Raw genomic sequence first — 26,703 nt, 5'->3', positions numbered from 1 at the left:
AAAACATTGTCTTCCAACGTATTTGTTTAAAACAATTTTGTTCTTCCATTAAAATCTTTGGGTATGTAATTACCAATGGCTTGTTTCTCATCAAAAAGTAAATATATCATTGTTTATCTTAATTGGAAGTTTGTTATTCGGGCAAAAAATATGAACTCCAGGAGAGTCTTCAACCTGACCAACTACATCGAGTTCTTCTGAAAATATAATCCCGATTTTACTATAACAGAACCTACTTATTATTTTTTTTTCAGGAACCATCAAGGAATGTTTCTCTTCCTGTTATGGTCTATATCTATGGAGGAGGATTTGTAACCGGAGCCAATCACATTGATTTCCATGGACCCCATTATTTAATGGAACACGGTGTCATTATTGTCAGTGCGAATTATCGCGTAGGTCCCTTTGGTAAGTAAATAAATGCTATCTATGAATTTTTCCTTTTTTAACAAGCAAGAGGTAAAGTTCTAAGAGACGTTGGCTTGGATTGAAGCCAGAGTTGTTAAAAACGTCCACCAACAGAGCTAATCAAACAACTCTTGCGAACTTTCCTGAAGAGAAGAACAGTTTTCCAATGAATCGAAGACGAAACTTATAATAAAGATCTCAAAAAAGTGTGAAAAAACGTATGTATTGCGAAAAAGTGGAGAGGCGATTCAATTTTTTCTCGGCGCGCAGATGGGCTACCATCTTCTTCTGCTTCTTCTTTTTAACTCAGGCGAGACTCGTTATTCTCTGGCACTTGGATATAAGACTTTTGTACCACACCCTGTTCTTCACCTTAAACTATAATAAGTTATGTGACGTCAACGAAGGCCAACAGTTGTTTTATTGGTAGTTTTAGAATCTTTTTTGGTTTAAATCTCATTTGAACAGTGAATTTCTCCCTTACATCACCTAGAACACTGCAAAGGGATAGTATGTATATAGCAGTACCTTCTTCCATTTCGCACTTTCTGCATCATGGTTGATTCACCTTACCTAGTTTGTATAGGTGATTTCTTAAACGGCTGTGTCCAGTCATCTTCAGTGACCGTTTTAATCTCTAGTTTATTGAGGTTCCTCAAACTGTTCGAGAGTTTTTTATCAATATTCTTGATTATTTTTTTAGGCTGGATTTGCCCTTGAGTGCTTCTCCATTTCTTTTGATGATTCATTATAATGATAATTATCAACCATTTCTAAACCTTGTTTTCGTAGCCTCTTTAGTGATGCCACAGAAAGGTTCTGGACCTTCAAAAGCTCTTCTCGAGCCTTGTTTCGCTAACTTATCTGCTCATTCATGACTTGACAACCCTATTAAAGACACTTTATTGTCTTTTGTCAAGTTGTTAAGGCGATATTTGCAGTTTCTCATCAGTTTTGATTTGGTGAGAGAGTTCCTTACAGCCAAAATAGACCTCTCTTACCATTAGGGTCTTCATCAATGATTTCATCAATGCTGGTCACCAAAGTAAAAATGGTTGCATGTTTGCCCAAAGACTCCTGATACAGTACCATGGGCAGTTTTAGATCCATAAGTGAACCATATTAAGTCCCCATTAATATTTGGGACTTTTTGTTCTCTAGATGGTAAAATTGTGTTAATCTTCTCAGTGAAGATTAGTTCTGGTGTCATCATATCTGAGTTCATCATAAAGATGGATTCCTCAAGTATAGTCCCAGTAGTGTTTGTATGGCTATTCAATACATAATTTGGCCTCCAAGTATTGTTTGCTTTGAGTCTCAGGATGGTCTTGGCCTCTCTTCCTTAGCAAAACTAAAAGTGACGTAAAAGATGTTAAGTGCTTATTTTGGGCCCAGCATGATCTTGCAAATTGGATTGCAAAATGTTTTTGAAAAAACTATAAAACAGATCGTACCTAACTTTATCAAACGGGTAATTCGTATTGAGTTTTTCTAGGCAAAATATGAAGGCTGTAAGTTATGTTCAAGTTGTTTAAAGGAGAAATTCCTTTTTGCACTGTTTTCCCAATTATGGGTATTTTTTCAAACAATTAACATTAAATTTTTAGCTAGTCAAGTATATGACCGCGCCTGGCCAATAGAATCGCGAGATGACGTTCTGAATCGAAAGTGGCACATGCGCAATGAGCAATGTCAGTCAAATCATACGCTTTGTTACTATAGCGATATTGAAAATTTAACCTTAAACTCATTTTAATGATTGTAATATCGTTGCTCGGTATCGGTAATAATGACATATGGATCGGAGACATGGACCATCTTCAAGGCAGATGAAAACCTTCTGCTTATATTTGAACGAAGGATCATGAGAGGAATATTCGGTGGCATCTGTGAAAATGGTATTTGGAGGAGGAGGTACAACTACGAGGTATACCACAGATATAAACATATATTTGGTGGTGAAGACGTAGTATCTCTTATAAGAATAGGAAGACTAAGATGAGCAGGACATCTAGCAAGATCACAGCATAACAAGAACAACTCTCTTAGAAGAATCCTTATGTCACAACCTGTGGGAAGTAGAAATAGGGGTAGACCAAAAACTTAGATGGAAGGATGGTATAGGTGAGGATGGGAGAAAAATAGGCGTAGCAAACTGGCAACGGCTGGCAATGGATAGGACTGACTGGCGTAATAGACTTGGGAAGGTCGAGGCTGTTTAAATAGGGCTGTAGCATTATTGATGATGATGATGATGATAATGTCGTTGCCCCATTGTTACACTGGTGTATGTGTACAGTTAAGTCCGGGAATATTTACCCGTGCGTCATCATTTAAAGCATACGAAATAAGTCGATGATAAGTCGTAAATTGAAATTTACTAAACGCAACAGCAAGTCACTTACTGTCACTTGCTGTTGCGTTACGTAAATTTTAATTTCCGACTTATCATCGACTTATTTCGTATGCTTTAAATGATGACGCACCGGTAAAGATTCTCAGACTCAACTGTATACACAGTTACACTGTTTTATGTTGTACACAAATGTGTCTACACATACAACAGTGTAACTCTAGTGCAACGATATTCAAAATATAAATGCATGTATCAACAACATAAATAATTTAATCATTTAACTAGTTAATTTGTTTGTGTTACAAAATAAATACATTTCAATATTTTTTTTTGTTAAGAATAATCATAGAAAAAAATCATGTATATAATTTGCATTTAATTGTCATTATGATGCTCGTGTCGTATGAGTCATAATAACATCATAATAACCATCATTTTGTTGGAGGAATATTTTATTATTAAAATTTATTATAATATATTACATAATTAGAAATAAAACTGCCAAAATATGGGTGCAAAAATCAAAAATTTTCCGCAATTATTGATACAAGCTACATCCTGAAGTGATTGCAGAAAAAATAAACTCCTGTAGAAAATGTCTATTATGGTCTGCTTTTCGATAAATCAATCTGGACTATGTCGCTTTCTAAGTATTATAAACAAATCGGATACTAAAAAACGCATCAAAAATATTGTAAACTTTAAAAGTTTCCATTCTTGGTATAAGATATTAGTCAATTTAACTTTTTTCTTGGAAATAACTATAATAATTTATAGTTATTTTTATATCAGACATACCTACCATTTTTTTTTCAACATTTTTAAACGCTTTTCTTTACTTCAATACTTCTCAACTTTAATAGCATCAAATCTTTAGACGTTAATTTGACTGACTTTTCTTCAATGCAAATGAATGATTTGCAGACATATTCATTCGCGGGAACAATACACGAATAGTCAATAAAAAAATTTATGTTTATTAATTGTTTAAATAAAAAAAAACGATTTTAATGGAAAATGCTTAAATTCTCTTGATTTTTACAATGAAGAAAGTTGAAACTTCTACAGACTGTAGATAATTATATGACCTATACATAATTTCAGTTTTTACGTTAATTGTTTACGTTATGCTTCATAAAAAAACAATAAAGTTTCAAATTTTTTGCCGATTCCGACTGCTTTTCATATTTGTACATCATATGTTTTATTTTAATAAACATGACGATATATTTTAATGTTTGAAAAGTGTAAGACTAAAAAGTAAAAATAAAAAAATATAAAAAAAAATATTTTTAAGAAAGCTTTTCTTTAGTTACGAGTGGCTAAAATTAAATATATTATAAAAAATCAACCGAAAAGCAAACAATTGAATAAATCTAACACATTCGTTAAAGAAAAGCGTGATGCGAAAACAGGTTATTCGATGAAGACACGCCACGCTTTTCTTTAACGAATGTGTTAGATTTTTTCAATTTTTTTTTAAATTTTTTGCTTTTTAGTTGATTTTTTATAATTTGTTTAATTTTAGTCACTCGTAACTAAAGAAAAGCGTTTCTTAAAAATATTTTTTTTCATATTTTTTTATAGTATTTATGCTTTGAAAATAGTATAGAGAATTGTAAATCTTTATCTATGTATCTGTACCTATCTATGAGATAAAATCTAACATGTATCCTATTTCAAGGTTTTCTTTCGACTGGAGATACAGTTATCCCTGGTAACAATGGATTAAAAGATCAGCTACTAGCTTTGAAGTGGGTTCAAGAAAATATTGAACATTTTGGAGGGGACAAAACCAAAGTTACTATTTTTGGTCAAAGTGCAGGGGGAGCATCTGTAACCTATCAACTTATGAGTGAGAAATCTAAGGGTATGTATTTATAATCCGGTAGAATTTGAAAAAGGACATTGTAATTTATAAATCATCCAATTTGATGAAGTGAAACATTGATAAAATAATGACGTAATTAAAAAAATATGCAAATATCGTTCCTATCTAAGCACGCCATGAAAAGAAGCATTTAAAAATCAAAAAATTACTAACCGCTATTTTTTAAATGGAATATCTGGAAGAAGTCAACAGAAAAGGCACCATCCCGTAAGTATCGAAATTTTTATTTCTTCATGGTTTTTGAAGTTATACTTCTTTAGGCACGAGGATGAATTTTTATTTTCGCGGGCGCATGCGCACACCCACAGTATGGTATTAGGCGCTCAAACGTTATACGGGATCTGATTGGGTGTTAAAATCATCTGTCAATAATTGTTCAATATAGAGATTATGGATAAACAAATGTTGTGTATATTAGTTTTTATTGTTGTGCTGGCAGAGAAAAAAGCAAGTTTATAATTGTAGTGACTTTCTAAATAGTTTTTAAATGCGACAGATACGTAATAATTTTAAATGTTTCAGTATCCTAATAAAAAATTACACACGTACCTACCTATTTGAAAAATTTAAAATGAATCTACCAGAATACGTATTTAGTTAAAATTCTTGGCAACAATTATTGTTCAGAAATCTGTTCTTTGTGTTCTTTGATGGTCTTATACATCTGGATTTTCACACCTCGCGAGAAAAGTCTTTTACTGCATTATATTTACTACCATTATTCGCGCTTTAACTTCTCGCTCTATTTTGTTGTCATTTGTGATTGTTGCTCCTAGATATTTAAATTCTTTAACCACTTCGAAGTTATGATCGTTTATAGTAATGTTTTGACTTCGTCGTCGAATTCGCCGTCGTTCTTGTTTTGAAACGACCATGTATTTTGTTTTGTCTTCATTTATTTTAAGACCGATGTTTATGCAGCTTCTTCAAAGATCGAGAAAATAATCTTAACCCGGCACCTGCCACACCAGCACCCCATAACACAATTTCATCAAATATTTGGTATTTCAAGTTTGTTAACCGTGCTGTGCGTCATAGTAGCTTTCTATAATATTATATAGCATAGATCTCTTTGAGTTTGAAGTGGTTATTTAGTGTCATTCTGAAATTTTAGCTCTAAAGTCGAATCGGGGTGTCATTATCTGCCAGTTTAAGTTTTAAATTTTTTTTTTGTGTTTTTGATAAACAGGTCAGATTTACATTTTTTTATTGTAATAATTGATTTAAATTATTAATATAGTCTCTATATTCAATAAATCTTAATTTTTGTAGATATTTTACTTCACTTAATTTATTATGTGTTGGTACTCGCTAATTTGCTTAAAACACCTTTTTAATTTTATTTTTTAACTTTTATAATATATTAGTAGCTAATAAGTTAATAAAACATGTTTTTTTTTATATATACTTGTGTAACTCAACACATTATTTTGTTTATAAACAAGTAGATCACAGAAAATTTTTAAGGGGTGCTGTGAGCACCCCACGTGGCAGTTGACGCCTTGCAAGGCCACGTGGCAGGTGCCGGGTTAACTTCTAATGTCGATTGTGCCACTGCATCTACGTCATCGGCAAAGGCGAGTAGGATTTTTGCTCCCCGAGCAGCTATATCTGGTTTGATTTTTGGATAAATTTTTCGCATGACATATTCTAAGTCCAGGTTAAACAACAATAGGGATAACGAGTCTCACTGTCTCAGTCCAGAATTTACGCAGAAAGCATTTGATATTTTTCCCCTTATTCTAACTTGTGCAAAGGAGTTACTTACACACATTTGTGTTACCGCAGTTAGTTTCTTGGGTACGCCCAGCTCGACCATTGCCTTCAATAGTGTTGGACGATTAATTGAATCATAAGCCTGTTTGAAATCTATAAAGATCTGACGTACGTCTTGATTATACTCCCAAAGGCGAAAATGGTACTTCATTATGCATAAATTATTTATAAGTAAACTAGTGGCGTAGCTAGGATGGGGCGGAGGGGGCGGTCCGCCCCGGGTACCCGAAAGACCCGATCACAAAAGAATGAATCGTTAATTTGTAACTTTACTCACTTTGCAATCAAAATACCATTTGATATTATTTTGTGAACACACGAAACCAAGAAAAATCGAGGTAAAAGTAGATTTGAACCGTTAAAAGGAAAAAAGCAGTTGATCTAAGTAACGAAATTCTCAAGAAGCTTGATGGTTTAGTTCAATAATATTAAGTGTCGTTCACAGGAATACGATAATGCAGCTGTTATGAGCGGCGTACATGGAGGAATACAAGCTATTATCAAAGCAACAAACAAAAAGGCCATTTTCTTTGGATGTATTGATCATTTAATTATTTTATGTTGCCAGCACTCTTTTTCACAAAACAGATTTTTCGGATGTGTAGAGGCAATTTTTAATTTTTTTTTCTGCTTCCACTAGCTACTGGGAAGTGCTTTTAAACACAGCAAAGCGTCTATTAAACGACTTTCCACAACGAGCTGGAGTGCTCACTATGTTGCAGTTAAAGTATTGACAGAACATTTTGATAGTGTTGTTGCTGCAATTATTGAGGAATTATGTCATCAACAAGAAAATTTGGACACCAGACGTGCTGCACATAAACTTATGCACGCTGTGTGTAATTTCACATTTCTGTGTTATCTTTTCTTTTGGAATGATGTACTGAGAGAAATTAATTTTTGTCAAATTGAATTGCAATGTAAAGGCATAACCTTGATCAATCAGCGACGAAACTAGGGGCATTTTGTCATTATATTGAAGAAAAACGTGGGGCTAAATATTATAGATAAAGCAATAGATTTTGCCACCAAAAAATATGAAGACGACTACATTCTTACCGCAAAACGAATTCGACGTCAAAAATGAATGGAAGGTGAGTTAGCTACTCAGGGACTCACACTTCGAGCCATATTTCAAAGGGATATGTTGGAATGCTCTGACCTATTCAATGTTGAACTAAACCAGATCAAAGTCCATTCATGATGCGGCTTCATTGTTCGAGATTGTGCAGATACACACTTTGCTTTTCAAGAACAGTGAACAGTTAAAATAAGCTGTTTCAATATTTTGTGACTATTACAATGTAGAAGCAGACCTGCTAGAAATGCCAAGGCTCAGAAAACATTTACCAGCAGCCAATACTACAGCCTCTAAATGATTAGCCGAGACTTTTTAAAAGTAATTGTGGAATGGGTTTTTATGGAATTTCTCCCAAACTTAATGGTCGCATTAAAATTGTTTATGACCATTTGGGTAATCAATTGCTTTATGTGAGAGAAGTTTTAGTAGATACGCCAAAATTAATCAAGAAATACTTGCGAACAACAGTGACGCAAACAAGACTAAATAACCGCGGTTTATTAACAATCGAACATGAAGCAACACAAAACATAAAATATAAAAAATCTGTTTTCAGAGATGCCGCTAATAAAGCGAGAGAGAGAGAAATACTTTTAATTCATTTACACAATGTAAAACAAAAAATAAATAAACTGTTATAATATACTAAGTACTGCAATTTCATTAACTATAATTCTTATTATTTTCATTATTCAAAACATACGCATATCGGATTTTTGTTGATTTTAACAAAATTTATTTTTAGGATTTGGGGTGACACTATCGAATACCGCCCCGGGTGTCACCTCACCCATGCTAGCTACGCCACTGAAGTAAACAATTAAAAATGAATACCTATAAATTTTAAAAAAACACGAAAATTTGAGACCTTATGGAAAGAATGCGACGAAAAAAGCTTTTCCAAATTTTGACAAAGCACCTGCAGAGCGATTTGAAAACGGTCTTGTTTTGCAAATGGAACAAACAAATAGAATTGTTTAAAAACTTTTTAATTTATCGGGAGAAATCTTTTACACATTATAGTAACTATATAAAATCTCATAGTGAAATATCTTTTAAATATGTATATTGTTTATTTTAATAATTATAAACAATTGATAAGATGCTTACTTTCGGGTTTAATTCGTAATAACTTTTTTGTTTTTTAAATTTGAAATTCTCATTTTAAAACTAAAGTATTTTCAAGAAAGTCGTTTATGTGACGTTTCCATCTACAATCCAAACTTTTTTCACAATACTGAAATCAATGAAAAAAGTCGCTGTTTGGCTTAAATGTTTATAAAAAACATGACGCAGTAAAAATTTCGATACAAACGAGACGGTGTTCCTTTTCTATTGACTTCCACCATATATTCTAGTTGAAAAATAGCACCTAGTAATTTTTCGTTTTCAAGTGCTTTTTTGGCTTCGTTTCCTAGGGTAAAGGTAGTTCTGAAACGTTTGATGATTGATTAACGTTTCAATTTTTTCCAGGACTTTTCAGAGCTGCAATCTCCCAAAGTGGATCTATTCTTAGTCCGTGGACTTTCCAAAGAGATCATCGTCAAATAGCTTACGATTTGTCTATTGCGCTCGATCCTGCCTTCAGTCCAAACGCTACTTCACAAGAAGTGTTAGAGCTTTTGCAAAACAAAACTGCCAAAGAACTGAATGATGCAGCCGTAGCATTGATGTCGGTAAGACTATTATTAATTTGTAACTATATTTATTTACTTATACAGAAGTAAAAATCTTCAATTTGTATATTGGGTGTCAATTGAACTGGCAAGAACCACGCGTTCTATTCGAGCAGGGAACCATGTTGCGCTTTGAGCACTAATAGTATATAATCTATTAACATCGACTTGGAGTCTCTATATTTCTTATAATCATACTATGTGTAAATCATATATCTCGATGTTCAGTTTTTATTTTTAAACGCTTTTCTTTACTTCAATAGTTTGCATCAAATCTTTAGACGTTAATTGGACTGACTTTTCTTCAATGCAAATAAATGAAAATTTGCAGACATATGCATTCGCGGGAACAATACACGAATAGTCAATAAAATTTTTGTTTTATGTTTATTATTGTTTAAATAAAAAAAAAAACGATTTTATTGAAAAATGCTTAAATTCTCTTGTTTTTTTACAATGTAGAAACTTGAAACTTTTACGGATTGTACCTAATGATATGAACTATACATAATTTCACTTTTTACGTTAATTAAAAAAAAACTAAGTTTTCGATCTAATAGCACATAAAACAACATCAAAAGATGCTACTGTACATCCTACCAGACTGAAAACAAAGGGAGTAGTATAGCAGACGGGGTTCTAACTCACTTTGGTAACCTGTCCATCAGGGTCTCCGAAGCTGATGGACAGAAGAGCCTCCTTTGACCTTGGGGGTGTATAAGAATTACAAGAAGTGATCGTCAATGACCAGAGGGTTATAAGAAGTGGTCGCTTATCTCTACATCTCTTCTTCTTTCCCGAAGAATTGTCACCTTGTCACCTGTCTCACCTGTATTTTCTTTGTCTTAAATGTCATGAAGAAGTAAAAGAAGCGGTCGGCAATGACCAGAGGGCTGTGTATTTGACCACCTTGTATATCGAGTGCAAAACTCATCGCTTATCGCTTCATCTCCTCTTCTTTTAGTTAAATTTGTACAGGGTGATCGAAATTTGAGACTTTAAAATTGTTTTTGTAGGTGTTGGTGAGTAAAAAAAAGAACTTGTGTGACTTGCTTAGTCGTATCCAACCCAGCCTAGCCTAGCCTAGCCAGATAGAAATGTTTTAAATTTAGAACTTAAAGAAAAAGCAACGTACCAAATCTAAAAGTTTGAGGGAAGTTAATGGTAGAAAAGAAAAACAAAAAATAACTATAAATATTTATTAATTAGAAACAATACAAACTATACAATATACTTAACTAAAATTAACCCTATGCAGCTCCACCAACGGAAAAGGTAACTGCCGCTCTCTTGTCCCAATTGGAAAGTCTCTGTCGTTGTGCAACTCTATTATCCGGCGACGCCCCTGTGGTGGTTGAACTGTAGGAACGACACCTGCATACCTGCTCCGTTCCTCCTCGTTTAATCGGTCAGCGGCATTAACCTGCTGCTGATGGTGGAACTGTACTACAACGTTTTCAAGACCCATTATGTTCAGTTGTGGTAGATATAATGCAATTCACACATCGGATTCAATTTATATAGTGTAACTGCATTTTTATATCAAAAAGGTTAAGTCGTACGTAAATAGATTTTTATTCTGCAAAATGTAGCTAATTATAATTTTCAAAATCATCTTGTTTTACTGATTGACGTCAATATAAATGATAACTGCATTTTTACGGGTCAAAAAGGTGAACAACTGATGTAAATAAGTATGCATTTTTCCAGGTCAAAAAGGTGAACTTTGATGTAAATAAGTTTTCATTGTTTATAAAATTTACATTTTTACAGGTCAAAAAGGTGAACTATGTTTCCGCTGGTGGTTTTGTTATCGTCCATGGTTGAATATGTCCTAGTGGATATGTTCTATCACTAATATGTAGGTTCTCTAATTGTTTAATAATTTTTCTTAAATCCTGATATACTTTAATATCTTTTTGTAACTCAATGACTTTCTCTTGAAACTGTGCAACTTTATGTCTATACTCACTCAAAGACATGATGCTACTAATAAATGAGTTGGTATCAAACTATACATTGTATTTTATTTTTTTATTTGGTTGGTTATACGTAGTATCATTATCATCACGTTTTCGTTTAGGGGTATTGTTCAATATTTCGTTTACATCAGTTTTTTGTTTTTTAGCATCAATAACGATATTTTCATCATTTATTTTTCGTTTTTCTCTTGTGTCTCCTCTGTTTATAGAGTCATTAGCGAACTCATTTGAAATGTCTACATTCATATCATCTAAAATTTGTTGTTTTGCTCTTTTGTGATTTAATAGCTTTTGTTGTATTTTCTGCTTATTTCTATGCTTGACATTTTGTGTGCGTTTTCTTGATTTTGAAATAGTTAATCCCTGTAGTAATAAGGTACAGTGGTTTATACTTGCAGCTAGTTTTTCTAACATATCTTTAGATTTATTTAATTCTTTAGTACAACTTTTTGTTACAGCTTTATAATTAACAGAACTAAGACCCATACCTAATTTCACTTTTGCTTTCATTGCTCCAGCTACACCAAGTGCTGCCAACTTTTCAGAAAATGCTGTATTTTTTGATCGAAACTGTTCAAGAGCTTTTTCAGCTAGAATCTTATCAGCTTCATGTCGTTTTGATAACTCTTTATTTTGAGAGTATGCAATATCATGTTCACGACACGCTTCATCTAACCCATTTATTCCCCTATCTCCTCTTGCTAATCGTTTATGCAATTTGGTTCCTGGTCCACAAAACCTATATCCACCAGGGATGTGCAGCTCAAAAGGTAGTTTATTAATGGCAGCGTTTAACATCTTCATCAACGACTTACAAATTAGTAAATAAATAGTCTAAGATAAGTGTTTATATATATATTTTTTCTATTCTTTAAACAAATAACCTCACATTTCCCCAAACATACTACTTGGTATATTCTTAGCACCAGATTTCGATTTCAATAATTTTATGTACTCACAATTTATACAATTTAAATTAGGTATATCAGTCTCTCCTCCACACTTTGGACATTTATACTTCACAGGTACAGGCATAATTTTATGTTTTACAGGTACAGGCCTCACTCAAAATTTTCTTTATTGTTGTTGATTTTAAGAAAAATAGGATACACTCTTTTTACAAAAGTACAATCAGGACTGAATTTTTTGTGATCTCCGATTATATTGTCATTTGATTCCCATTTGTATATTTCTACACCACATTTGAAACACTTAACTATATCTTCTACTTGAAGAAAGTAAAATCCACAAGCAGCTAACTCTACTTCTGATTTCTTCCCCTTCCAATTGTTAAAAGTTGAAAGTCTTGAATAGAAATCTTCCGGGTTAAGCGTGTACACCTCGAGACACATATTAATTACTGACTGACAAAATGTCGCTGAATACGCTTATTATATACCCGTAGGACAGTAACATGAAATTTGAATATAAAATCAGATCAAATGCACAATACAGTTAGTTCATTAGAAACTGTTAACATGAATGCTAGTAAGAAAAAGACAAGAAAGACCTCTAAAAGGAAGGTCTCTAAGAAAAAAGGTTCTAAAATTCCAAAACAAAAGTATTTCAGTTTAGTTAAAGTAATTCGAGACATTAGAAAGAAACTATTGGAAAGCAAACCAAGAACGTTAAGGGAAGCTATTCAACAAGCATTGCGAATTGTGAAATCTTACAAGAACATAAAAAAACCACGTGGTCGAGTAATTCAGGTTCCGAAAACTGGAGGTATATTACCTTTAATACCCATATTTGCAGGATTAAGCGCTTTGGGCACTATTGCCGGTGGCACCTCCGCCATCGTGAAGACGATAAACGATGCAAAAGCAGCTAAAGAAGATTTACTTGAAAAACAACGTCATAATCGTAAAATGGAAGCATTAGCAATTGGAAAAGGTTTATACTTGAAACCATATAAAAGTGGAATGGGTATTTTTTTATGAAGAAGGCGGATCAAATAAATATTCCAAAACATGCTTTGACAAATGTAGAGTTACAAAAATACGCAAAATTAATGAAAATTCCATATTTCAGAGGTGTATTTATGAGAAACGCGTTTCCGAAAAAAATTTGGCAACATGAGAGTGGAATTATTAATTTAGATAATAAAGACGGTCCTGGAACTCATTGGACAGCGTACAAGAAGAACAAATCTAAAGTTGTGTATTTTGATAGTTTTGGAAACTTGAGACCGCCTATGGAAGCTATATCATACTTTAATTCAAATGGCTATTGTCACATTGTATATAATCATAAAATTTATCAATCTTATAACACTGTAAATTGTGGACAATTGTGTTTAGATTTTTTAAATAAATACCTGTTTTAAAAGAATAATTTTTATTTACTGTATGATCTCCGTTTGAACATGTCGTTCACTTTTGTGTTATCTGGAAGAGAATCGGTGTTATCAACAAAAATTTATCCACCAATTATTTTAAACGAAAATGAACAGTATGTACTGGGTTTAATTGATTTTATGACATACAATACAATTCCAAATATAGACCAAACAAACAACAAGTTTTATATAAATGGTCACGATATAACGATTCCACATGGTGCTTATGAAGTTGATGATCTTTCAAAATATTTAACTGAAAAAATAACTGAATTAGAATTAAAATTAGATCAAACACCAGGTAAAGATGATACAGAAATTGATAAAAATATAATACAGAAACCACTGCAAGGAAACGTAGTAAAAAGTGTGGCTAAAAAACATCATCATAGTGAACAACCTACAAGTCTGGAAATGAGAATTAATAACAATACACTCAAATGTGAAATAAAAAGCAACAAAGTAATTCATTTTGAAAAACCACATACAATTGCCTCCTTATTGGGATTTACATCAAAACGGCTTTCACCTTCAAAGACTCACGTAGCCGAGAATCCTGTGCATATCACAAAGGTTAATTCTATTTGTGTGGAATGTAATCTAATCACTAATTCATACGTCAATGAAAATCAAGGTCATATCATTCACATGTTTTATCCAAATGTCTTACCGGGATACAAAATTGTTGAAATTCCAAAAAAAGTAATTTATCTACCTGTCACAAATAGATATATTGATGAAATTTTCATTAAAATAGTTGACCAGGATGGTAATCTTGTTAATTTCACACGAGAAGTTATTACGTTAAGACTACATTTAAAAAAAAATGGTTGTAATTTATAACTCTAATCCAGGTGTGAACAGTGTATATAATACTAAAAGTTTTGACAATAATATTAGTGATAAGCAGACGCTCAAACAGTTGACAACTGAAAACAAAGTATTTTTAACCTCACTGGGATTTAGAATAAAAAACAACAACAACAACGTCAGGAAAAAAGAAAAGCATAAGAAATACTTGGTGCAGAATTAGATTTTTTATAAATACTAGAATACTTAGGATTTTCTTGAGGTGTACTTGTAAAAAGAGCGAATATGAGTTTTAACATTTTGAATATTGGAGGTCATGTATTGGTTGATAACTCAGTTGTGAGTCGAGAAATGCATAGTCATTTACCCTATGCCAACGCAACTTTTAACCATTGTGATGAAATAAGGATACCTATTCAGACTCAAGATATATACACCTTACCTTCTGAGAGTTATCTGTATATTGAAGGGCGTCTAACGGATGATGGGAAAGAAAGCACTACTTTGCGTTTTGTTAATAATGGTTTGATGTATTTATTTGATGAGATACGATATGAAATTGGAGGCTGTGTAATAGATAGAGTGAGAAATTTAGGTATAACAACGACAATAAAAAACTATGTTTCGTTTACGCAAAGTGAATCTAACCGATACAAAAGTATAGGCTGGAACTATGAAAAACCATCATCAATAACAACTGACGCAAAAGGAAATTTTAGTGCGTGTATTCCACTCAAACTGTTACTTGGTTTTTCAGAAGATTATACTCGAATCCTGGTTAACATCCGCCAGGAACTTGTATTGATAAGAAGTTCAACAGATTTAAATGCAGTGACGTCTACAATGGAAAATGCAAAACCAAAAATTGAAATATTTAAATTTATATGGAAAATGCCGCATATTCAAGTGTCAGATTCGGAAAAGTTACGTTTATACAAATTTATTGAAAATGGATCTAATTTAGAACTTGCATACAGAAGTTGGGAATATCATGAAATTCCGCTACTACCACAAACAATGAAATTTAACTGGAACGTAAAAACTACTAGTCTACTAGAAAGACCACGATTTGTTTTGTTTGCTTTACAGACTGCCAAAAAGAATGCCATAAAAGAAGATGCGAGCCATTTCGATCATTGTAATATTACAAACTTAAAACTATTTCTAAATTCTGAAATGTACCCGTATGACAATTTGAACTTGAACTTTGATAAGAAACAGTATGCCATTGCATATGAAATGTATGCACAATTTCAACAGTCGTACTATTATAAAGTTGGAGATCCATGTCTTAGTTTGGAGCAATTTGGTTCTTTTGCCCCCATATTTGTTATTGACTGCAGCAGACAAAATGAATCAGTTAAGTCGGGAAGTGTTGATATGAGAATAGAAATTGAAACCAATAAGAATATACCAGTTAATACAGCAGCTTATTGTATAATTATACATGACCGTATTGTTAATTATAATCCGCTAACTAATGTAGTTCAAATGTTTTAACTGTATTTTATCTATTGTGAAATAAATATGTAATTTTTTAAATAAAAAGTTAAAAAAAAAAAATATTGTTTTTTTTGCTGACACTACAATTTTATGATATAAAAGCCGGTAACAATCTCATAAACAGTTAAATGAATAAAATCCATCAAAGATGTTACTACACAAAATATTTTGGTTCGTCGCATTGTTAAATGTGTGTTTTGCGTTTAACGTTTTTAGAGAACCATTTATTATTAATAGGCAACGAATAACATGGTGTACTTTAAATGCAGACTCTTCAATTACTAGAGTAGTCCATAAAGCTATCAATACATGGAGCAATGCAAGTGGAATTAAGTTTAAGCAAGTTAATTGTACAGCAGAAGAAGCACCAAAGCTATCAATTTTATTTGATACGCATACCCATAGAATAACAGGTTTATGTTTACCAGCCGAGGAATGTAAGTTATTTTTTGACATTCAAAATGTTAGAAATGAAATAGCCCATACAATAGTTCCTACGTTGAATAATCAAATTCCATGTGGGGAAATACATATATTAAAAAATGTTTTATGGAACTTAAAACTAAACGACTTTGAGACACCAGGTTTTAATTTGCAATTGGTTTTAACGCACCAAATTGGTCACTATTTAGGGCTAACCGATAACCGAAACTACAATTCGATAATGAATAAATTATATCTAGAACGCCGTCCTCAAGAACTGAGCAACGATGATATAAGTGCTATAGAATATCTTTATAAAAATGGAACGGTTAAACCCCAACATAAACTAAACTTTACCTACGTTCCTAATCATCATCATCGTTCTTATGGAATCTCAAGGATCCGTTATAGGGCATTAAAAATGTATTCATTTGTATAAATAATTGTTTCTCAATAAAAATATTTACTTTTTTTTTTTTTTTGTGTAATACTTATTTAACACCATGTACACAATAAATAATTTCATAACTGTTCTGATATCGAACAAATATATTTAGACCAGTTTGAAACCTGTTCAAACCTGTTCAAACCTGTTCAAGACCTGATCAAAACCTGATCAAACCTGTTCAAGACCTGTTCAAGACCTGATCGAGACCTGTTCGAGACCTGATCGAGACCTGATCGAGACCTGTTCGAGACCTGATCGAGACCTGTTCGAGACCTGTTCGAGACCTGATCGAGACCTGTTCGAGACCTGATTCAAAGCTGTTCAGAGGTTGATACCTACAATGAATAAGGATATAAAGAGACAACTTATAACTAAACGAAAAAACATTCAAAGTAAATTGAGACAACTAAAGCAAGGACAAATAATCCAAGAAGATTTATTTAATCCAATTACAAAACACTTAAAAAATATTGAGACCAAGTTGAATAAGAATTCAGGTTCTGAAAATGAAACAACCAAATATGAACCTTTAAGGTACATTAAAAATGATGATGACATCAAAGAAGACAACATTGAAGTGGATGATGAAATCAAAGAAGACAACATTGAAGTGGATGATGAAATCAAAGAAGACAACATTGAAGTGGATGATGAAATTGATGAAGCAGAAGGAGACAACATTGAAGTGGATGATGATGAAATTTATGAAACAAGTGATATTAAAAACTCTATATTAGAAAACATTGAAGTGGATGATATAAAAGAACAGATTAAAAATGATAAAAACTCTGAAACTCGATTTGAAGCTAACCAGGAACGTACACTTTTTTTGGATCAGTATGATCCATTACCTAGGAAATATATTACAGAGATGCAGGCTGATTTTTTAAATAAAGAATTTGATCATAAATATGGAGTTAGATTTGATGAAACATCTGAAAAGCTGCTGATTGGGAATTCCGAAATCAACATAGATGGTGCTGATGTTCTTTTAAAAAACAAAAGATATAAAGGTACGTCTGGATTATATGAGCTTTTGTTTAAGAAACACCCAGCTAATTTTACAGATCAAGATGTAAATAACTATGCAAAAATAGTTGTAGCTACGAATGCTCACAGAAGACATTATTTATCAAGTAAACAGATAGATGGTAGTAAATTAAAAAAATATAAAAAAATAATTGCACCAATAACAGAAGGTAAAGGACTACTTATGGAAGTAAACAACAATAAAATAGATTACGTCCACTGGGATGATCCAAACGAACTTGTAGCTAGATTGAGGTTATTACTATCATCACAGTTAGCTGGGCATACAGGACATACAAATGAAATAAATTCAATTATTGAAGAACTAAAAGAGGCAAACATTATAGAATAAATATCATGTCTGTTAAAAGAGATATTGTTAATGAGTTACACAAACCTGCAAGAATTAACTTTAAAAGACGAAGAATTATTATAAAATCTCTTAATGATTTATTCCAAGCTGACTTGATTGATATGCAAAAGTATTCAAATACAAACAGAGATTTCAAATATATCTTGGTTGTAATAAATTGTTTCTCAAAATTTTTATGGGCTTTACCTCTGAAAAATAAATCAGGTGTCGAAGTAGCTAAATGTATGGAGCATGTGTTTAAAGAACAAACACCAAATAATCTTCAAACAGATATGGGAACGGAATTTTTTAATCCATATATGAAAACATTGTTGAAAAAATATAACATTAATCATTACAATGTATACAGTGAGAAAAAGGCTGCGATTGCTGAGCGAGTTATTCGCACGATTAAATCAAAGATTTGGAAACAGTTTAGTTTCAATGGTAACTACAAATGGATTAATAATTTACATCAAGTTGTTAATGAATACAATAACAAAGTTCACACAACAATAGGCATGAAACCGGTTGATGTTAAAAAGAAACATGAAAAATTATTGTTGAATACTGTATACAATCACATTAAAATGGTTGATTTGGAAAGTCAAAAATTTCATATCGGTGATCATGTACGCATTTCAAAATATCGAGGAGTTTTTGACAAGAAATACAATCCAAATTGGTCTAATGAAATTTTCATTGTTTATAAAATAAAACTTGGGAACCCTATTACATACTTGTTAAAAGATTATAGAGGTGAAGAAATTCTAGGAGGATTTTATAAAGAGCAATTGCAGAAAGTTAAACACAAAGATAGTTATTTAGTAGAAAAAATATTGAAGAAAAAAGGAAACAAAGTTTTTGTCAAGTGGCTAGGTTTTGACGATTCTCACAACTCTTGGATAAATAAAAGTGATGTAATATAAGAAGTGGGGATAGAAAAATATTTAAAAGACATTCCACTTGCAAGATTTTGTTGGTTGTTAAAGAATATCGAGAGTGAAAACATGTTCATTGTAGATATCCAAGGTTTCTCTTTTCCTGCGGAAGATGTCTTTCTTTGCAGGGAAATTGCTATTTTAGATCCTACTACAGAAAAGATGATACACAGAATGGTTGTGTTACCAGTAACAGAAGCTATGGTAAATAAATCGTATATGAAATGTATCGAACAACAATTTGTTCAAAACCATGGTTTAAGTTGGCAATCGTGGCATTGTGATACTCATCTAAAATATGAAGACATCTCAAAATTTTTACACGACAACATACTGGATGAAACAATATTGGTGAGAAATCATGAAACAAAGAAATATTTGGAACAATTCATGGAAAACCGCATTGATTGTGTAGAAGATGAACCTAATATACTTTCAGATGAAACTATGAAACATATTTTTAAAGCTCATACGTGTTTTCAACATACCAATGAAAATTTGCAATGTGCTCTAAACAATGTATTTAATATTCATTATTGGTATAAATATTGTAGAAAATGTTGATAATAAATAATAAAAATTAAAAATGGTCTTTTATTAATAGATGCACAACACATTTATTTTCAAATTGATACCAGACATGAAGCTTGTAAAACAAAAGACTACGCTTGATGTGGAGAATAATTTATTGGAGCCAATTGAGAATAAATTTAAAAAGCATGGAGTTTTGTTTCCTTCAACTATTAGATGTCTTATAGTTGGTCCTTCAAATTGTGGTAAGACCAATGTGATGATAAGTTTATTGGAACATGCTAATGGAGTAAAATTTGAAAATGTGTATATTTACTCAAAATCATTAATGCAACCAAAGTACAAATATTTAGAAACTTTATTAGAACCAATTAAAGGAATAGGATATTATACTTACAGTGGAAGTACTGATATAATGCACCCATCTGAAGCGAAGCCCAATTCCATTTTTATCTTTGATGATGTTGCGTGTGACAACCAAGATGTTATTCGGGAATATTTTAGCATGTCTCGACATTCTCAGGTGGATCCATTTTATTTGAGTCAGAGTTATGCAAAAATACCTAAGCATCTTATAAGAGACAATGCAAATATTTTAATTGTATTTAAACAAGACGATTTAAATCTAAAACACATTTACAACGATCACGTTGGAACAGATATGACTTTTGAAGATTTAAAAAAAATATGTTCAATATGTTGGAATGAAAATTACGGATTCTTATCCATTTTCAAAGATAGCGACATAAATGATGGTCGATATCGCAAAAAGATTGATCACTATTTTTTAATCAAGTAAAAGGTGTAAATGAGAAATAAAAGAGATAATAATTAAAAACGCATTTTATTTAATAAATCTACATACTTTTTCCCAATTTTTCTATTTCTGACTCAGGAAATGATCTATATTAAGTTCGTCAAGATCTAGTACCTCCTCTGGGTTTTGTGATGTCGTCGTCCTCGTCATTTTTCGTTTTTGTTTTTTTGCTGGTGATTCTGCTGATGTTGTTGCCCAATTCGTTGGTGGAGCAGTTGAATTCGTTGGTGTAGAAGATGAAGTCATTGGTAGAAGAGAAGAGTGACCAAAATGAGAAGGAGGACGAGGAGGAGGAGGAGAAAGAAATGGTCGCTTTATACCCACCAGCTGTTTTTTTTCTTGGTACCTTTCAAATTCCTCCACCTCATCGTCCAGAAGGTTGAAGCGGTATCTTTTGCAGATATCTTCCAGTACATGGAACTCCTCCTCGTTGTCTATTTTAATTCTCATATACCTTATTGGAAGGTATCCAAACTTCTTTTTTAATGTCTTATTATTAGGTGAGTACGATAGTTTGACAAATATTTTATCTCCCTTAAGTGACACATCCTCTACACCATATCTGAAATAAAAAAAAACAGAATCAACCAACAGTCTTTCAAAGAAAATCAGAAATCAAATCAGAACATAAAATTTACAAATGTAATGATCTGGAATAACTTATAATGCTCCAATAAAATATTCATAATAAAAAAAAAATTAAACAGTCAGACGAAATAAAATCATGTAGAACAAATAAAAAATTAAATAAGTAAAATACTTACATAAATAACTGCTTTACAATAACAAAGGCGTCCTTTATTGGTAAGTTATCTGGATCCTCGGAAATAATCACTAATTGACAAGGTACTCCGGTCATTTTGCTAGTGTTTAGTTATTCGTTTACTGACTAACTGATGGATTCATTTAAAATTACACGAGTTTAAGTAGTAAGAATAAAAAAATAAATTAACGTCAGTGATATCATTGACCTATTTGATCTTTATTGAAATGCAGAAAACATGTTTATCATTAAAACGTTTATTATTACAAACTTTGCTTATTTTGAATAAAATGTGCTTATCTGCATATAATGTATTTTCGTGAACTATTTGACTTAAAAATGTATTAACGTCAGCGTTAACCTTCAATGTGTTTTCGATAATATAATCACGTTGAATAGCGTGTTGTAGAAATGCGTCACTGTATTTTTTTTCTGAAATGCATAAATACAGGATTTTGTTGGTATAACGGTTTGGTCTGTATAACGTTTTGGTCAACATGAGTGCTAAAGTGATCGATGAAATTTCCACTGAAATGGTGAAGAAGATTGAAACAGTAAGTAGATTAATTAAAACTAAAACTGATTTACAAAAATATATAAAATATTTGAAAAAACAAATTTTACTTTTAAAAAAATGTATAAAAAATAGGGCTACCTGTATTAGAAATTTTCATTGTGTAGAGGCGAACATGTCCATCCTTAAAACCTATGTAGAAAATTTTAAAAACAGATTACATGTTAGAAAAAATAGTAATAGAGGGTTATTGTGGCAGGATTTGGAATCTTGTTTTAATAGCAGAGTTAAGACAGGCGTTATTATAAATTTAAAATATAAAGACCCCAAACTATTTATGGAAAAGGCTTTTAAAAGTTTTTCAGTTCAAATTAAGAAAAATTTAGTTTCATGTATGTTAAAAGTTAATGTAATTTTTTATGGACTTTTCATCAAACCTCAAGATGGGGAAACGTCTGTTAAACATTTTTCCACGAAAAATGAAATAATTGATCAAAATACAAACATAAAGGATTGGTATAAAATCAATTGTATAGATCGAGTTTTAAGAAAGTTTGAAGATTTTCAAGAAAAAGACAGTGGATGGGCACTATCTCACATTTTAAACTTAAAAGTTAATATAAACAAATATGATCCATTACTTGGTGGTATTTCAACATACGTTGAGCTACCTAAGTCTATAAAAAATACTAGAAGTGTAATTAATGTTAGGAATTCTGATCCTTATTGTTTTCTTTGGTCCGTTGTTGCTGCCTTACATCCTGCCACAAAAAATGTTGACCGAACATCATCCTATCCTCACTTTAGTAAAATATTAAACTTTAATAACATCAGTTTTCCCATTGATCTTAAAGATATTCCAAAATTTGAAAAATTAAATAAACTTGCTATAAATGTCTTTACATTAGGAACAAGAAACGAAATTCTACCTTTGATATTTAGCCAGACAAATTTTTCTCCTCGTATAAATCTACTTGTATTAAATGCCATGGAGAATAGTGTAAGTGATGATAATGATGAGGAGGAGGACATAAAACAGAGGGTATTTCATTTTGCTTATATTAAACATTTTTCAAGATTATGTGGTAAAAACATTGGGAACGTTCGAAATAAAAAATGGTTTTGTGAGCGATGTTTTAATCATTTTAGTAGTGAGACATATTTACAAAATCATTTAGACGATTGTTTTAAGCTAAATTCTGTTAAAATGGTTTTACCTACCGAAAAAAATTATATAATGAAATTTAAAAATTTTAATCACAAAGAACGTGTTCCGTTCGTTATATATGCAGATCTTGAAAGTATTCTTACCAAATGTAATAATAATATTAATTTGAAAACTTGTTTCACTGAAAAGCATGAAGCTTTCAGTATAGCTTATTATTTTAAATGTTCTTATGATGATTCTTTATCCTATTTTAAAATATATACGGGTCGTGATTGTCAAACATGGTTTGTAAAAGAACTGGAAGAGATTGCTTGGAAAATATATAGAGAAAATTTATTTCAAAAATTTCAAAAAGTTATAACATTAACTGATAAAGAACAGAAAGATTTTAATTCCAGTAATTATAGGACTTCGTACACAATTCCTGTCACATTTCATAATCTCTCTGGCTACGACGCCCATTTTTTAATTAAAAGTCTTAACTCTGATATAAAAGGACATCTATCACTATTACCGATAAACAAAGAGAGGTATATATCATTTACCAAATTTATCCATGGCACTAATATTAGTTTTAGATTTATTGATTCCTTTAGATTTATGTCTTGTTCATTAGATCAACTTTCCTCATATCTAGATGATAACCAAAAAAATATTACACGCAGATATTTTAATGATGATTCGAAGTTTAATTTGGTTAAAAGAAAGGGTATTTTCCCTTATGAGTATTTAGACAGTTGGGAGAAGTTACAGGTCACTTGTCTTCCATCTATTGACGATTTTTATAGTAAAGTCAATAACGAGGGAATTACTAAAGAGGACTATCAACATGCCTGCAACGTTTGGACTAGATTTCAGATAAAAAACCTGCAGGAATATGCAGAATTGTATTTAAAAACAGACGTACTACTTTTGACTGATATTTTTGAGAATTTTCGATCTATGTGTTTAAAAACTTATGGATTGGATAGTCTTCATTATTATACTTTACCAGGATTAGCCTTTGATGCTATGTTAAAAGTAACCAATATCGAATTGGAATTATTAAGAGAGAGTGAGATGGTTTTGTTTTTTGAAAAAGCAAAACGAGGAGGAGTTTCACAATGTAGTAATAGATATGGAGAAGCTAATAATAAATATATGAAAGATAAATACAATCCTGATAAAGAAGTCTCTTATCTAATATATTGGGATTTTAATAATCTTTATGGTACAGCGATGAGTTACGCGTTGCCATATGCAGGCTTTGAATGGATTAATTTGACTGATATTTATAAGGAAAACATATTAGATTGTCCCAATGATGGAGAATATGGATACATACTTGAGATAGACATCGAATATCCAAAAGAACTTTTTAATTTACATAAAGATTTGCCTCTTTGTCCTGAACACATAATCCCACCATCTTCTAATTCAACAATTCCTAAATTATTAACCACATTGTACGATAAAAAAAAATATGTTATTCATTATATATATTTGAAACAGATTGTTAGCTTAGGTTTGAAAATAATAAAAATTCATCGATGTTTGAAATTTAAACAATCCCCTTGGTTAAAAAAATATATTGATCTAAACATTGACTTGCGAAAGAAAAGCAAAAATGAATTTGAAAAAAACTTATTTAAACTTTTTATCAATGCCCCTTACGGAAAAAGTATTGAAAATGTAAGAAAACATAGAGAAATAAAAATTGTTAACAAATATAATGGAAGATATGGAGCAAATTTCTATATCTCACAACCTAATTTTCATAGTTGTACTATTTTCGATGAACAGACTGTAATAATTGAAATGACAAAACAAAAAGTCAATTTTAATAAACCAATATATATAGGGATGTGTATTTTGGATATTTCCAAAACCATTTTATATGACTTTCATTATAATTATGTCATAAAAAAATTTAAAGATCAAGCAAAATTGTTATATACCGATACAGATAGTTTAATATATCAGTTTTTTGTTGATGATTTATATAAACATATTAAAGAAGATATTGACAAATTTGACACATCAGACTACAAAGAGGATAATGTATATAGTATTCCATTACGGAATAAAAAAGTATTAGGTCTCATGAAAGATGAGAACCAAGGGGAATTGATGACACACTTCATAGGATTACGTTCGAAAATGTACACTATGAAAATTTTAAATCAGCAAGCGGAAATAAAAAAGGCTAAAGGAATCAAAAAATCTGCATTAAAAGAACTGTCATATGATGATTATTATGCAAGTTTATTTAATAAAGTAATAGTGGAAATTTACCAAAATTCAATCATTTCGAAAAAGCATGATGTTTATACAATGTCTCAAATAAAGGTAGCACTCAGTCCATACGATGATAAGAGAATAATAAATTATTTATCCCCTGACACTCTTCCATGGGGTTTCAATGATAAATAATTTATTATTATTATTTTATAAAATTTTGTAAATCGTTTTTTAATTAATCTACAGCCACTCAACACGAAGCTCAGCTGGTACGGTATTTATACATTGAATAAAATATGTTTTTAAATAAAGCTCCTTTTTATTTTAGTCTCAATTAAATAAATGGGAGGCAGTTTTCATAGACCAAAAACGATTTGTAAAATTAAAATTTAAGACTGAAAAAACCATAATACCTCAAACTCTACCTACAATCTTCTGGGATACAAAAACATATGGAACAATACCATGTTGTGATTGTAAGAGATTTTTTTGTTTTTGTGACAGATCCTTAGAAATTCACAAGGACACTAATATGTATTGTTATGAAACTATGCCTGATTCATAAAAAGGTACACTAGTAAGAAATATTCATCTATTAGTGATTAATTTTTTTTATTATTTCAGCCCTTAATCCATCGAGCATTACCAGCTTCTGGTGTGGGTGTACTTAAAATTAAAGAAGAGATTTTGTCCGATGAAAATTTTAATTATAGAAAAAATTACAATGCCCAAATACCAGATGACCATCCACTACACAGAGACGACTTAATTTGGGCCCGGTACATTGATCAGGTGACGTGGTCGTATTGGATGGATATTAAAACAACCTTATGGAACGACATAGCTGTGTATCACTATTATGAATTAAACTATCTTGTATAATAAACTTTTAGATTTGGTACGTTGTTTTTTCTTTCAGTTCCTCAAAAACAAAATGTAAATTGATCGATCTTGTATAATAAACTTTTAGATTTGGTACGTTGCTTTTTCTTTAAGTTCTAAATTTAAAACATTTCTATCTGGCTAGGCTAGGCTAGGCTGGGTTGGATACGACTAAGCAAGTCACACAAGTTCTTTTTTTTACTCACCAACACCTACAAAAACAATTTTAAAGTCTCAAATTTCGATCACCCTGTACAAATTTAACTAAAAGAAGAGGAGATGAAGCGATAAGCGATGAGTTTTGCACTCGATATACAAGGTGGTCAAATACACAGCCCTCTGGTCATTGCCGACCGCTTCTTTTACTTCTTCATGACATTTAAGACAAAGAAAATACAGGTGAGACAGGTGACAAGGTGACAATTCTTCGGGAAAGAAGAAGAGATGTAGAGATAAGCGACCACTTCTTACAACCCTCTGGTCATTGACGATCACTTCTTGTAATTCTTATACACCCCCAAGGTCAAAGGAGGCTCTTCTGTCCATCAGCTTCGGAGACCCTGATGGACAGGTTACCAAAGTGAGTTAGAACCCCGTCTGCTATACTACTAAAGGGAACCTTCTCTGGTAACACCTCCGAGGCTTCTACAATTTGCAAGCCATAACGGATGCTGAGACTTTATAATTCACGTCCCATCTGCTCAGCTCGGTAAAGTTCCAACGAGAATGGTTCCCTTCATACTCCTATCAGAGTAAACATGTAAATAAAAAATGAATAACCATTTTCAATTCCG

General features: G+C 31.6%; 2 protein-coding genes across 2 annotated transcripts in view; one reads left to right on the top strand and one right to left on the bottom strand.

Annotated features, from left to right (window-relative positions):
* The window catches only part of LOC114333511 (juvenile hormone esterase), an 81,244-nt gene that overhangs the window by 11,832 nt on the left and 42,709 nt on the right, over nt 1-26,703 (top strand). The window contains exons 4-6 of the mRNA XM_028283396.2: nt 255-408; nt 4,449-4,634; nt 8,986-9,188. Coding sequence (XP_028139197.2) covers nt 255-408; nt 4,449-4,634; nt 8,986-9,188 — 543 coding nt within the window. The remainder of the gene's footprint in view (nt 1-254; nt 409-4,448; nt 4,635-8,985; nt 9,189-26,703) is intronic.
* Nucleotides 20,374-21,486, bottom strand: LOC126880106 (uncharacterized). Its single transcript, XM_050643798.1, has 2 exons — nt 21,127-21,486; nt 20,374-20,924 (listed from the first exon to the last, which is right to left on the bottom strand). The coding sequence occupies exons 1-2, from the start codon at nt 21,219-21,221 to the stop codon at nt 20,426-20,428; spliced, it is 594 nt and encodes a 197-aa protein (XP_050499755.1). The 5' UTR covers nt 21,222-21,486; the 3' UTR covers nt 20,374-20,425.

Source organism: Diabrotica virgifera, chromosome 2, assembly GCF_917563875.1.
Source record: "Diabrotica virgifera virgifera chromosome 2, PGI_DIABVI_V3a".
NCBI classification, from domain to species: Eukaryota; Metazoa; Arthropoda; class Insecta; order Coleoptera; family Chrysomelidae; genus Diabrotica; species Diabrotica virgifera.
Note: the sequence above shows the minus strand (reverse complement) of the source record. Positions and strands in the feature narration are given on the sequence as shown.

Coding starts and splice junctions, on each gene's coding strand:
- LOC126880106 (XM_050643798.1), bottom strand. CDS start 21,221: ATGACCGGAGTACCTTGTCAATTAGTGATTATTTCCGAGGATCCAGAT. Junction 20,925..21,126: donor ATTGTAAAGCAGTTATTTAT/GTAAGTATTTTA, acceptor TTTTTATTTCAG/ATATGGTGTAGAGGATGTGT.